Raw genomic sequence first — 16248 nt, forward strand, 5'->3', positions numbered from 1 at the left:
CTGCTGGTTCTTCAGTTACTGGTTCTTCTTAGATTGCTCTTACTGGTTCTGCATACATCCCATGCTGGTTAGAAGTAACCTTGAAACTTAAACTCTCTTGTGTTGATAGTGAAGGCAGTCTACTAAACACTTAGACACAGCAAACATTGTTGTTTACCAAATAAATAAACTTATGTCAGCCTACACATTACATTTAGTATTTATAACTATGTTTTGTCATAATTAAATCATTTGTAGCGAACTCAACATGTACTTTTACAATGTAATCATATTGAATGATTTCATTATGATCAATAAGGATCATGAGTATACGTTGATGATCGTTTTGTGGTTTGAATCAATAAGAAGAATGTTAGTGTGAGAATTTTCATGTGTTCTTGAAATTAGAATTTCAAGATATTGTTGAAAGACGTTATTATATCTTTCACAAGAGCTTATATTAACAATATCCTTGAACATGTTAAATAATCTCACTAATAATCTTATAGTAAAGATTGAGCATATCTTTTTGTTCTTAGACTCCAAAATGAAATGAGCAAATAAAGATTGTTCTTTATGTAAATAAGGTTAGAAATTCTTTGTACGTTATGAAATGTACATAAGTTTGTTACTTTATTTTCATTTTAGAATGGTAACCAAATGAAAATCCATGAAAAGGATACTAAGGTATTTACCTTAAGTAGTAATGTTAGCTTATTGTGCTTTGACGAAGATTATTTGCAAACAAAAGGCTGTACATATATTGACTAAGTTGCTATCTCATAAAGCAATAAGAATTAGTCATAGGAAGCCTTATTTACAATGGAGACTGATTTTATTTCAGCTAAAGTTCAGTAAGCTATGTAGCTAAATCAATCTTTTGAGAAACTTGGAGTTTATTACAAAGTATGGATGAGATCGCCATATCGTATCGTACCGAAATCAAAAATCGCGATACCGAAATTAAGAAAAAGTGGGAACCGAATACTGTACCGAATACCAAAAACGGTACCGGTATTTTCCCTTATGGTACCGAAAAATATATTTGACATATATTTTGCAACATTCAAAATAATGCTTATAAAATTTCCTACATGCATTTAAAAAGGTGGTGTGAAATATGGTGAGGTACTAGGTCCACAGATGGTGAAATCTTGTATCAAAAGACCAACCATACATAGTCATGCGATCAAAAAACTAGATAAATCCACTTTGCAAAATGGTTCAAAAAATGTAAAATTTGCAAGTTACATAAATTTCATTAAAAATTATCCTAAATCCACCTAATCTTCGTGAGTCACTTTTTCTTTTCCTTTCGGTTTTGTTTCTTGATCGCCTCTTCCATCTCTACGTAATCAAAAAACAAACAAAAATTAAGTCAATTGCTCATTAACTAACACATAAAACAAATACACTTTTAAAATGTATGACAAAAAATTTACCAATCGTAATGTCATTGTCATTTAATATGTCATTTACTTCATCTTCAAATCTAGGAATACTTTCCACCCAATCTTGAGTGCAAATTAAAGCTTCCACTGTTTGTCTTGACAATCTTGTTCTATACGGGTCAAGTACACGACCACTCGTACTATACACCGACTCAGAAGCCACGGAAGAAATTTGTATTGCCAATATATCTAACAAATTTAAAATATCAATATGTCATAATAATATAACAAGTTACAGCATAACAATAGCATAAGTTTCAGATAAAATATTCAACACATAATAAATATTTACAACGGATAGATAAGCATGCAGGATGAAAGCAACTTAAAATAACAAGATAACATTATTAAATTAAGGAAAGCGTTCACCGTTTACAGACGAGATTCGGACCATTACAAGTGCTAACATCCTCTAGACCGCTCATATTACAATCTTCGGCGTTCGTCTCTGGGTACTTAACTTCCCACTCGAAGGTGAGAAAGCCTTGTAATCTCTAGTGACTGAAAGTGTATTGTATTGAGAGAGTGAAGAGAGGTGTGTTGAAAATGGATGACAAAAAGCCTTTAAATAGAAGTGAAAATGGCCTGCAAACGGCTGGCAGGCCGTTTGGTGAGGCCGTTTGCCAGGCCAGCCCGTTTGCTGTGCCCGTTTGTCTGGGCCGTGTGGTAGGCCATTTTCCATAGTGGCAAGCCGTTTGGCAGCCCATTTGGCAGCCCGTTTCGCTTGCTGATTTGCTGGATCGTAACTTGATTTTCTTGTCTCTCACCGTTTTCACTTTAAAATCTTCGTTTTAGCTCCAATTTTCTTGATTCTTTTTGCATCGTCTTCGTAATCACTTTATCTACAAATTTAACCGAAAAAAGCGATTATTTTGCCGACAAAGTTTTGAACTTTATGTTTTTGAGACTCAATATCGGGGGTAAAAATGTGACTTTTTAGCCGATATCAGCCTACACACTAGTCTGGGCCAGATGACTTTTATGTAATGTCTCGGCTAGCCTTTGTCTGGTATGATCTTTCCTGGATGCGTACATAAGTAACCTTCTTATCAGATTACTAAGATGAGGCCGGGAAGATGTTCTTTTCCCGTGATGGTTCACGCCGGGTACACTCTAGCCGGAATGCTACTAATAGTGTGCCTTTCTGAAATGGATAGTTATGTGTATCATCAGATAGTAATTAAGATTTAACAAACAAATATTTTTAAAAAACATATTTATAATCTAACCATATAAATATTAGATATATATAATTTCTCGTATGTACGTGCAGGTCTGTTGTGAGCATGCGAACATTTATACCCTAAACCCTATGCCCTAAAAGTACCGGCCTAAACCCTAAACCCCAAACCCAATACCTAAACCCTAAACTTTAAACCCTAAACCCAGCCTAAACCCTAAACCCGGCCTATACCCTAAACCCTACACGCACCCTAATCCCTAATTAGCATGAACATTAATTAAACCATCCATATATACCCTAAAAATTCTATTAAAACATAAACAACCCTAAACCCTAAATCATTAGTGCCGTCTATTATAGATAGCTTTAAGCTTGTCCAAGTCGATCTTATGATTATACGTCACTGTTAAGATCTTCCGATATGCTTTAACCTCGTCCGATAAGCCTAGGTGTGTATGATCTATTTCGACAAGCTTTATTATTTTATATTTTATATTTTATTAATTATTTGAATTCTTATCTTAAACTTATATTAATACTTACACCTTAAAATTAGATGTATCATAATAATCATAATTCAAAATTGCAATCAAAATTTTTTTTTTTTTTTGAAAGGCAACAATTTTATTGAATATCAACACAAAAATACAACGTTTGCCAAAATAATCACTCTTAAGTTAATTGCAATCATTTACAGTTAGTGATCAAGATGTGTTTGTAGATCTAAGTTAATTGCGATCATCAAATACATATGTAATTGCAATCGACCATCATCAGTTATTGAAGATATGTTTGCAGATCATATTAATGCTGTACGAAATCGAAGACATAAGTTAATTACAATCATCGAAAAATTCGGTCACCTTTTTTCATACGCTTTGTCCATACCCCTGCATACGAAAAAGGACTTGATAAATTTATTGAACCAGGTTAATTTCTTTCTCCTTCTTACTGAACACATGAATATATATATATATATATATATATATATTTCCAATTAATTAAATGTGTTTGTAAAATATAGGTATATGATGGACTCGACTTAGATGTCTAAATGTAGATCTACCCCTGAATTCGAAGAAGGACTCGACAAATTTTTAGAACGTATTTTCTCTAAAAAGGAAATAGGTGGTCATATATATTGTCTGTGCATAAATTGCGGTAATCTCAAAAGGGTTGATGTGGTTGAGGCTAAATCACATCTGCTATGTGACGGGTTTTTCGAAGGCTATAAAATTCCAACTGTGCTTCTAGAACGAGATGATACACTAATGTGGGATGCTGAAGATGATATGGAAGGATTGGCCGAATGCGTCTTCCATATGTTTGAAGATGAAGATGAAGATGAAGTTGATATCCAATAAACTGAAAATCAGAGTATTGTACCAAACATAAATGCTGAAAGGTTTTATAAAGTATTGGGAGATGCAAAGAAAAAACTATATTTCGGCTATAAGTTCTCTGTTCTTTCGTTCATTGTTAGACTCTTCCATTCGAATTGTGTTGGAAAATGTAATGAAAAAGGATTCAGCATGATTCTTGACACAATGAGGGAAGCCTTCTCTCATGCATCCATACCGAAGTCATTGTATAAAGTCAGGAAGTTAATAAGAGACTTCGGTCTTGGTTATGAGAAAATTGATGCTTGTCCAAATGATTGTACATTGTACTAAAAACAAACAAGGACAAAATTATATGTGACGTATGTCAGACCTCAAGATATAAACAAAGTAACAATAATGATTCTGAAGAAGAGTTAACCACATAAGGTGATAATGATGGTAATTATAAAGCTAAGAAGGTTGGAGCAAAAGTGTCGCGTTATTTTCCACTAATACCACGGTTGCAAAGATTTTTTATGTCCCCTAAGATGGCCGAGTCCATGAGATGGCATCAAGAAAGTCGTACGAAAGGTGGTCTATTAATACATCCTGCAGATTCACCAGCCTGGAAAACATTCGATTATCAGAATCGTGAATTTCTAAAGAACCTCGTAATGTGAGGATTGGTTTGGCGAGTGATGGGTTTAATCCTTTTGGAAACATGAGTGTTTTATATAGTACATGGCCTGTTATTTTGATACCGTATAATCTACCACCATGGTTGTGCATGAAAAAACCTTTTTTGTTCCTAACTTTACTTATACCCGGTTCATCTGCTCCAAGTAATAATATAGACATCTATATGCAACCTCTAATTGATGAGTTGAAGGAGTTGTGGGATACTGGAGTTAATACTTATTATGCATCCACAAAGAGTAACTTCCCACTGCGTGCATGTTTGATATTGACGATAAGTGACTTTCCTGCTTATTCGAATTTATCGGGTTAGAGCAATAAAGGTAAATTAGCTTTTCCTTTTTGCCATAAGGAAACCAAATCAATACGGTTATCAAACTCCTACAAAGAAAGCTTCATGGCACATCGTCGCTGGTTGGAGTTGTTGCATGCTTTTCGTTGCTTAAAAGATTCTTTTGATGGCACGGAAGAACATGAAGGGCCACCGCGTTGCTTAACAGGGAAAGAAGTGCTTGCGGAGCTGGAAGGTTTTAATATATAATTTTGAAAACTTGTGAAGGATAACCCATCCTTACCATATAACTAGAAGAAGAGAAGTTTTTTTTTTTTTTTTTTGAGTTACCATACTGGAAAATAACGTAATACGTCATAATATAGACATAATGCATACTGAAAAGAATGTATGTGATAGTGTCATTGGAACTTTAATGAATATAGGTGGAAAAACCAAGGATCATTTAAAAGCATGTCGTGATTTGAAAAAAATGCATATTAGACCTGAACTTCATTGATGTCACTATAAAGATACGGCTGAAACGAATGTTTAATTCGTGCAGTGTCGTTAGGCCGCAGGACGTCCTGTTCAGTTGATCAAGGTAGCACACAGTGGTTTTTATTATTTATATTGTGCGGGGCCTAAATTTACTTTTACTTTCTAAGGTGTAGAAGGTGTAAGTTAACCAAGTGTCGTGTTTTTTATGGATTAATGAATTGAAGATCATGTGAATAATTATCTTTTAGTTAAATTACCTAGATAAAGGATAGTAGTTGGTTTAAGCTAAAAGTCCTAAGTGAGGAAAAGTAAATAAACGGAAGGATATCTTGAGTATGCAGATCAGGGAAATGTTGATCAAGATATCAGTGTTGGGTTAGGGAAAGGTAATTATGCTTATGTTAAGACTATGCATGGAATGATGTAGATCTGGTTGGATGAGCCAATTACACAGACCTACTTATCTCTGAACTCTCGGAGTTCTCTTTTAGCAATGAGAAGTATGTCACTTGGTTGTATAATTGAAAGGTAGCTATACCTTAGAGGTTATCCTCAGTAAAGTACTAGGTTTATTAGTGAGTTGAGCTCTAATCCTAACCCTCGTTATCAGTTTGATTAACTGAATAACAACGTGCCGTGTTGATTGAACACTGATCACAAACGGAAGGAATCCGTCGGTTTAAGTTGGCAAAACCTTAAGTGAAAACTAACAACCATTCCATCATAATAATGAGATCATATCAATTCAAACATTATACAACATTATAGTTGATATACTGATAGTGAAGCATATAGAAACCTAATAAATACCTAAACAGTTGATATGACTAAGTCCTAAGGCAACAATCAAACAAGAACATGCAATAGGCTTGGGTCACACAGTGAAGGTACTAACTGGATCTTAACAGCTCCTAAGAAGTCTTTTCGGAACAGTCAATAGGCATACTAGGTGATTCATGTCTCAATTCCTAAGTTTCGTGTCCTAAAAGCGCATTAAATGCCTCTCGGGAACTCCGGCCATACCGAGTTCATAGAATCTTCAGATACAGTATAACCAGGAGTCTTAATCCTATGAAGTAGCTAATTTCATATAGGTGGACAAGTCCTGATCACAACCTAGGTTGGTCAATCCTTAAGATGCTAGCATACAAATCTATCAAACTTCCTAGTTTAGTGTTACAACAGTAATCGTACTAAATTAACATAATTACGCTAACCCAAACTTCTATCATGGCAACATACAGATTAATTAAGCTATCATGGTAATATCGGAACTCATTATTAAACATAAAAAGTAAGAACACATGTTTAATACAAAAGACAAGCGTTTCGGATAAAAACTTGAAAAGGCAGAAGAAATCTGCCCGAGATCGCAGGGACTCGCCGGGATATCCTCCTGAAAAGAAAAGCTAAGCTGACTACTAATAAAAACTAACTAAAAGCTTGAAAATATAAAATGAATTACAAATTGAGTGTCTGTTGAAATGGATGGAGAAAGCCCTTTAAATAGACTTGAATTTTGCCCGCAAACGGCTGGCAGACCGTTTGCAGGGGCCATTTGCCAGGCCAGCCCGTTTACAGGGCCGTTTGTCTGACCCATTTGGCAGGCCGTTTTTGAACCAGGCAAGCCATTTGGCAGGCCGTTTGGCTTGCCTGGTCAGATGAATTTCCTGGATCGTAACGTGATTTCTTGTCTTTCACCGTTTTCGCTCTAGAATCTTCGTTTTAACTCCATTTTACTTGATTCTTTTTGCATCGCCTTCGTAATTACTTAATCTACAATATCAACCAAAAAAGCAATAATTTTGCTGAGAAAGTTTGAATCTTTATTGTTCTAGGGCTTAATATTGGGGGTAAAAATGTGACTTTTTGGCCGATATCATTTATCCAGAACCTTTACCAAATGGCAAAGTGTATTTGAAACAAAAATGACAAAAGAGGGATTTAAACCCAGGTTAATCAGTTGAAAAGGTCACACATAAACCACTAGACTATCAATGCTTTTGAATATTGAATGGAAGTTCAATTATATAATACTTGAATCATTTTTGTAACAAAAGTGAAATAATACGACTTAAATAGTAAATGTCATATGTGCATTTTTTCGCAACCACAATTTAAGGGTCCTTTGATAATTAGGATCTTAAATACCCAAGCGTCCTATTGTTATAACCTTATATCTTATTGGTCACTCATTATGAGACACCAACAAGATAATGTCCTAATAAGTCTATTTTTATGCAACCATAATTTAGGGGTCCTATGATAATTAGGACCTTAAATACCCAAGCTTCGTGTTTTTATAACCTTATTATCTTGTTGGTCACTCATTATGAGACACCAACACGATAATGTCCTAATAAGTCCATTTTCTCGCAACCACAATTTAAGGGTCCTATGATAATTAGGACCTTAAATACCCAAAGGTCCTATTTTTATGACCTTATTATCTTGTTGGTCACTCATTATGAGACACCAACAAGATAATGTCCTAATTAGTCCATTTATTCGCAACCACAATTTAAGGGTCCTATGATAATTAGGACCTTAGATACCCTAAGAGTCCTATTGTTATGACCTTATATCTTGTTGGTCACTCATTATGAGACACCAACAAGATAATGTCCTAATAACTCCATTTTTATGCAACAACAATCTAAGGGTCCTATGTTAATTAGGACCTTAAATACCCAAGCGTCCTATTGTTATGACCTTATTATCTTGTTGGTCACTCATTATGCGACACCAACAAGATAATGTCCTAAGAAGTCCATTTTTATGCAACCACATTTTAAGGGTCCTATGATAATTAGTACCTTAAATACACAAGGGTCCTATTGTTATGACCTTATTATCTTGTTAGTCACTAATTATGAGACGTCAACAAGATAATTTCCTAATAAGTCCATTTTATGCAACCATAATTTAAGGGTCCTATGATAATTAGGACCTTAAATACCCGAGCGTCCTATTGTTATGAACATGTGTATCAAATGAGTGACTCAAGCGTCCTATGATAATATGACTAAAAAATTATGTGTCCTATTATATAGATTTTATTACACCAGTTTATACAATCATATCATAGTGTGACTCACATTCTAAGTGTTCTATAAAAATATAGAATAATAGGACCCCAACAAATAATGTGTCATATTAAATACTCCCTTCGTCCCATCAAAAGTGTCCAGTTTGAATTTCAACAGTCTTTCTTTTCCAACTTTGACTTTAAATATTTTTATTTGTGTTATATAATATTAGATGAAAATTATATAAATATATTGGGTTTTTTAATGTGTTTTCATTGGTATAACTTTCATCAAGTATTATACAACACAAACAAAAATATTTAGGGTTAAAGCCAAAAATAGGCTATAAACTTACACAAATGTACCGATATCACCCACAAACCCATTTTCGTCCTACTGTCGCCTACAAACTTATAAAAAAATATGCTAATATCAACATTTTATAGTTTTGACCTGTTAAATACCAATTTTGACCTGATAATTTTTTTTATTTTTTATTTTTTGGCACTACATCATTATCATCACCTAAATAGCATCTTGTTATTCATCTTCATCAAATGATTGAAGAACACGAAACCAATTCGATTGAAGATCAATCTGAACCAGCACCCACGACCACCGCCATAAACCACTGTCACCGTTTAAAACAATTTGTTCAATTATAGATCAATCTGAGCATAGATTTGGAATCCTCATTACATGATTATGCTTCATGAATCCTCAATTCGATTGAAGAAACATCACAGAAGTTACAGATTCAAAGTCAAAGCTTATGAGCTTTCGGTCAATAATTCAATTCGAAATTTCTGTTATGTTTTATGATCTTCTGATGATCAACGAGTGTTTGTGGAAGCTTTTGGCACATTTTTCATGAAGACATCACCACTTGAAAATGACTAGAACATGAATTTTGATTTTGTGTTCATAAGTTGAAGATATCAACTGTTCATCCTTAAATCTGCAAATTGTTGTTGTTTTACTTTGAAATCATTTGTTTTGCTTTAAAATCATTCGATTCTATGTGAAAAGCTGCTATAGTATTGTTTATCAATCGATTTTAAGCCATGATTTTTGATTTTGCAAAATGATCTTTGAGCTTGAAGATGAGAGTAACAGGTCATCTTTGATTAAGTAAGTGTTCCAAAAGTTTATCTTTGATTTAACCGGTTTAGCCGGTAGCAGGTCATTTTTTTTTACATTAGAAGACTTTTTGAAAGTTTTTATTTACATCAGCACATTTTTTATAAGTTTGTAGGCGACAGTAGGACATAAATGGGTTTGTGGGCGACATCGGGATATTTGTGTAAGTTTGTAGCCTATTTTTGGCTTTAACCCAAATATTTACGGTCAAAATTACAAAAGAAAGACCTTAAAAGTCAATAGTGGACACTTGTGGTGGGACGGAGGGAGTAGCTTTTTAAGACCAATATTATAAGCGTATCTAATAATATGACCCAAAAATCATGTGTCTTATTGATTTCATTATGATCAATAAGGATCATGAGTATACGTTGATGATCGTTTTGTGGTTTGAATCAATAAGAAGAATGTTAGCGTGAGAATTTTCATGTGTTCTTGAAATTAGAATTTCAAGATATTGTTGAAGAACGTTAATATATCTTTCACAAGAGCTTATATTAACAATATCCTTGAACATGTTAAATAATCTCACTAATAATCTTATAGTAAAGATTGAGCATATCTTTTTGTTCTTAGACTCCAAAATGAAATGAGCAAATAAAGATTGTTCTTTATGTAAATAAGGTTAGAAATTCTTTGTACGTTATGAAATGTACATAAGTTTGTTACTTTATTTTCATTTTAGAATGGTAAGCAATTGAAAATTCATGAAAAGGATACTAAGGTATTTAAGTAGTAATGTTAGCTTATTGTGCTTTGACGAAGATTATTTGCAAACAAAAGGCTGTACATATATTGACTAAGTTGCTATCTCATAAAGCAATAAGAATTAGTCATAGGAAGCCTTATTTACAATGGAGACTGATTTTATTTCAGCTAAAGTTCAGTAAGCTATGTAGCTAAATCAATCTTTTGAGAAACTTGGAGTTTATTACAAAGTATGGATGAGATCGCCGTATCGTATCGTACCGAAATCGAAAATCGCGATACCGAAATTAAGAAAAAGCGGGAACCGAATACTGTACCGAATACCAAAAACGGTACCGGTATTTTCCCTTATGGTACCGAAAAATATATTTGACATATATTTTGCAACATTCAAAATAATGCTTGTAAAATTTCCTACATGCATTTAAAAAGGTGGTGTGAAATATGGTGAGGTACTAGGTCCACAGATGGTGAAATCATGTATCAAAAGACCAACCACATAGTCATGCGATCAAAAAACTAGATAAATCCACTTTGCAAAATGGTTCAAAAAATGTAAAATTTGCAAGTTACATAAATTTCATTAAAAATTATCCTAAATCCACCTAATCTTCGTGAGTCACTTTTTCTTTTCCTTTCGGTTTTGTTTCTTGATCGCCTCTTCCATCTCTACGTAATCAAAAAACAAACAAAAATTAAGTCAATTGCTCATTAACTAACACATAAAACAAATACACTTTTAAAATGTATGACAAAAAATTTACCAATCGTAATGTCATTGTCATTTAATATGTCATTTACTTCATCTTCAAATCTAGGAATACTTTCCACCCAATCTTGAGTGCAAATTAAAGCTTCCACTGTTTGTCTTGACAATCTTGTTCTATACGGGTCAAGTACACGACCACTCATACTATACACCGACTCAGAAGCCACGGAAGAAATTTGTATTGCCAATATATCTAACAAATTTAAAATATCAATATGTCATAATAATATAACAAGTTACAGTTTTATACTCATAATACAGTAGAGTATGATAACTAATAAACTAATTAATTAAGTCATAAAATCTCTTAGATGATAACTAATAAAACAAGATGATACAGGAGACGTAACAAATAAATAATAATTAATTAAGTCAGATGATGATAAATGTAACAAGTTAAAGCTTTAGTACAATGAAAAAAGAGTAATTTTACCTCTGGCCATCAGAGCTACAATTGGAGAGCGATTCTCATTTTGCTTCCACCACTTAAGTAGGTCAAATGAGGGAGACCAATTCAACTTCGGCTCACTTAGGTACCTTGATAATTCCATTTCACTCTCGAATGAACTAGTATCTTCTTCCACGCTTCTCCACTTAGACACGAAACTATTTTTCACATGAATATTAACAACACTGTCTCGAGTTTGTGCTTCTTGAGAACCCGAATTTTGACCGCTTTTATCAAATGATTCCTCATACTTTCTTAATAAACTTTCCATCCTAGTTTCAACATCTACAATCATATCTCCCACCTTCTTCTCAACTTGAACTTTTGACAACGGTGAGTCCTTGCTCATAGTGTTTAACACGATGCTTCTAAAACCATGTCTTAAGAATACTTTCTTCATAGTTAGATCCAAGAGGACCGCAAAGTACATGAAATCATTTGGCTCATCTAACTTACCTCAATACTTATCATATTTTTTCCTCATTGAATTAACCATTAAGCAAAAATTAGGATCACACTCCCACTCACGTAAATGAGCATCTATATCAAGGACTTCACCAAAAAATATATGAGCTAAGGTTTTGGTAGATACCGATACTGTTACCGTCGTATCCTTGAACTTCTCTAGAAACTTTACCATTTTTTTGGCAACACCAAAATCCTCAGGACGGGGAACTCTAGGGTGTAACTCACGCTCATAATTACTATTTACACCTTCATACTTGAAAAATATGTCCTTTTAACTCCACGGACCTTTTCAATAATTCATAAGTGGAATTCCACCTAGTTGGACAGTCTCCACACAAAAACTTACTAGATTCAACCATATCTTCTTTTATACAATCTTTAAACATTTTATTCGTTGGGATGATTTTCTAATGTACTTAACGGCCTTTTCAATACAACCAAGATGATAAATTTTCATGAAATAAACCATCTTTACTATTAGATTAATTATATGTGGCATACATCTAATATGAAAATGTCTATCATCTTGGTACTTATTCTCTAACTTAGATCAATACATATGATATGACCTTATCATTAGTGGATGCATTATCAAGGGTCATAGTCATGACATTCTTTATACCCCAACCTCGAATACACTCCATCAATTCATTACCAATATCATCACCCTTATGACTATAAATTGGCCTAAAATTAATAATTTTCTTATGCATGACCTAATCTTCGTCTATAAAATGACAAGTGACTACCATATAGTTCTCTCTTTGACACGATAATGTCCATGTATCGGTAGTCAAGTGAATGGTGTTATTTGGGTTACTCAAGTAAGCATACAATTTTTGTCTTTCATCTAAGTAGTAGTGGGGCAATATCTCTTGATAGTTTATGTCGTGATGGTAATTTAATCTTCTCATTGCACACAGTCATCAGCTTAACAAAAGACCAATGTTCTACTAGCTTAAATGGTATTTCTACACAAACAAAATAATCAAGCAACGCTTTTTTTATTTCATTGTCATCGTGTCTCCAAACATTGACACTCGCTTCTCCACTAATATGATTTTTTTTAACTACTAGATTGGGTTGTTTTTTTTAGCAATCACATCGGGATGCTTGTTACAAATAGCAGCATGTTTCTTAAGGCCGAACGTACCGTTTAACTTTGAATCTGCTTTGATAATTTTTCCGCAATACAAGCACTTTCCACACTTGCGAACAAAATCGTTTTCTTCTGTGATGTATACTACTTCATATGATGTCCAACATGTAGCCCACTCTTTTCTTGCGTTTGTGTTGATTTCTTTTGTGTTACTCGTTTTCTTTTTGAACCGATTTGTTGAGTAGGTTCGAATTCCATTACATCATCATCCATGTCATCAATACATGTATCACCATCCTACAAAGAAAGAAGTATACTATCTTTAATACACGAATTATATAATCTGTTGTCATCACAATAAATATTTGTATATTGTATACTCTGTTTAAACAAAAGTATTTCATCATATCAATATGGTTCTCATCTTCTATATCATTAATATAATATTATATATGATTATATGAACCGTCACCAAAATAAAATACGCCTAATTTCATAAGTAAAATAGGCCCATGTGTCTCTTTGGGTTGTATTTTCCATGGTGAGTTCATGAATGATGCATCTGGAAGTAAAAATTCAAGGATTTCAAGTGGTTCTTGAAGCTTAATTATAATTCCCCAAAGGGGTTATGAAGAACTTTATAAATTAACCCAAAGATTCATGAATCTGGACTTTATAAATTAAGCCAAAGATTATTGAAGAACTTTTCTTTATCGATACTCTAGTTAATGAAGACATCACATATCTTATCTATAGTTTATATATGTCATTATATATCAACACTGTATCATCACTTTAATATACATTATACTCATTTGATAAAACTCTCTGAAGAAAGAATTCGAAGCTTACCTGAGTTGAAGAAGAAGCCACGATCCTTGGTGATGCCGTGTTGTGTTCCGATCAATATGATACGATTTTTGGGATGATCTTTTGATGTTGTTAAGTGACTGGGTAGGATACGAATAGGTTTTTTGGTTTTTGAGTTTTTACTTTTAGACTTTTAGTTCAGTTATTTATATTTTTAATGGGATAAAAGGACCGACCCAATTCTTGAAACAATATTACGGGCTTTTCAAATTCCATTCTCGGTTCCATAGTCGGTTTTCCCAATCCCGTACCAGTCCCGTAACGATTTGTACCGAAACCGAATTTGCTTAAAATACAGAACCGATACCGACCCCGAATCCATGTCGGTACCAAATTTCGGTACCGGTTCGGTTTTAATTTTTTGGGATTTTTGCTCACCCCTATTACAAAGTTATCGATTGACTAATAGTTTACTCAAATAGTTTGTACTTGTAGGTTGTGAAAAGGATTCCAAGGTCCAATTTAAATCAAGGAATAGTTGTAAAATGCAACATTACTTAGAGACATAGTTGGAAGAAGTATAATAAATGTGTAGTACATATCTACGAATAAAATGGTTGCCGATCGTTTGAGAAATCCATTCCTAGAGAGGTATGTTTATGTGACATGTCACGTCTCAAAGGTGCGTAGATTTTGAGTTTGTACCGAGTTTCATTTTTCCCAACATATTTAGCGTTTTAATATCTGTGAGTGACAATGTGTTTGTCAAATCCTATACACAAAGTATTATTTTACAAAGTATTATTGTGAGAACAGTATGTCGGACAGATTAGAGATCAGCCCACTGACATGGGTAATCAGCTCCATCACTTTTGTATTGATTGGTGAAGTAGCGCATTTTAAGTATATTATCTGAGTGACAATTGAGCACAAATTTAATAATATTTGATGCCATAGTTGTAATATTTACAACATTGTGAATTACGTAAGTTTCACTTTATTTGTCATGAGTATCCAAATGTGAGTTCTGATTAAGTTTTTATGAGTAGATGAGTGAACTCGAGTTTGAACATTGAGTATGTTTAAACTATCATTTGTGTAACATTATTTTGAAGACATTGGGAAATGAGAAATGTTGCGGCATGTGATTCATGCCACATGTGTTCAAGATGACTAATAAAGGAATAGAAGAAAAGATCTTCGCTTCTATATAATGTAAGTCCCTTGAGGTATTAGTAATCTCAATTAATATCCTATCCTTATGACTTTTTCTTGTATCTTGAGGCTTAATTTGATGTTTGCTATTTTAAGGCGTTGCTTAACGGTTATGAGTGATTCGACCTAGCAGGACGTTCTTAGAAAAGCAACTTGAGTTAAGGCTAAAGGAATCTAAGAGAAAGAAAGATCATTTGAAGTTCACATTGATTTGTATTCAGCGGCCGGTCAGTTATCATGTCATGGGGACAAGTCTTAGTATTAGATGATAATTGGGAATACAACATGGTTTTATGAGCAAAATTGAGATCATGTGAGTTATTAATGTGATTAATGATCTAGGATATTGCATACTAAATCTATTCTTGTCATTTTAATTTTTGAGACGCTATATATTCCTAACAGATGTATAGCACATGTGCTCTCAAAGTATGCCGGTCGCACGACCTATTTTTTCTAGTATGAACTGTTTGCCAGTTACACGATTGTTCTCTAGATATAATGACTTTATCAAGTAAAGATTTTGTGCGAGTGGGAGATGTTGGAACTTGGATCCGGTTTAACCCGAATTCAATCCGCCCACTAACTTCCTTGGTGATTTATAAAGTGTACCATTATGTTATAATTATGTATTACTAAATAATCAATGCACTAGTTTTAATAAACATTAGGTTATAGCTTAATTGGGAGTTTCAAGTTTTAATAACTTGAATATATAGTCATTAATCTAGTGATTAATGTAAACCTTTCACAAGCCATGGTGGTTAATTTTATAATGAAAGGTTATATGCATAAGAAAGGTAACAGTACATTTGACACCAAAATACACTATACAAAAATGAGAGATATATTGAGAGAGACAAGATAATGGTCTTGTCTCGTTCGTATATGTTCAAGTCAAAGAAGACAGAGGAATCTGAAAGGACCCGTTCATATACAGTATAAACGATTCACAATAGTTGATTTCATCGCGAGGTATTTGACCTCTATATGATACATTTTACAAACATTGCATTCGTTTCTAAAAGACAAACTTTATTTACAACGAAAGTTGACGGCATGCATACCATTTCATAATACATCCAACTATAATTGACTTAATAATAATCTTGATGAATTTCAACGACTCGAATGCAACGTCTTTCAAAATATGCCATGA

General features: G+C 33.5%; 1 protein-coding gene across 2 annotated transcripts; it reads right to left on the bottom strand.

The window, feature by feature from the left end:
- Positions 1-1204: 1204 nt before the first annotated feature.
- On the bottom strand, positions 1205-14046 carry LOC139863047 (uncharacterized). 2 transcript variants are annotated; one of them, XM_071851694.1, is made up of 4 exons: positions 13917-14046; positions 11483-13361; positions 1422-1619; positions 1205-1326 (listed from the first exon to the last, which is right to left on the bottom strand). In XM_071851694.1, exons 2-4 carry the CDS (start codon positions 11925-11927, stop codon positions 1277-1279), a joined length of 693 nt encoding a protein of 230 aa, XP_071707795.1. In that variant the 5' UTR covers positions 11928-13361; positions 13917-14046; the 3' UTR covers positions 1205-1276. The 2 variants fall into 2 exon arrangements, with proteins under 2 accessions (XP_071707795.1, XP_071707794.1); XM_071851693.1 differs by lacking the exons at positions 1205-1326; positions 1422-1619 and adding exons at positions 10767-10949; positions 11045-11242.
- Between the last annotated feature and the right edge of the window lie 2202 nt (positions 14047-16248).

The sequence above is a fragment of the Rutidosis leptorrhynchoides genome, chromosome 8 (genome assembly GCF_046630445.1).
Source record: "Rutidosis leptorrhynchoides isolate AG116_Rl617_1_P2 chromosome 8, CSIRO_AGI_Rlap_v1, whole genome shotgun sequence".
Taxonomy (NCBI): Eukaryota; Viridiplantae; Streptophyta; class Magnoliopsida; order Asterales; family Asteraceae; genus Rutidosis; species Rutidosis leptorrhynchoides.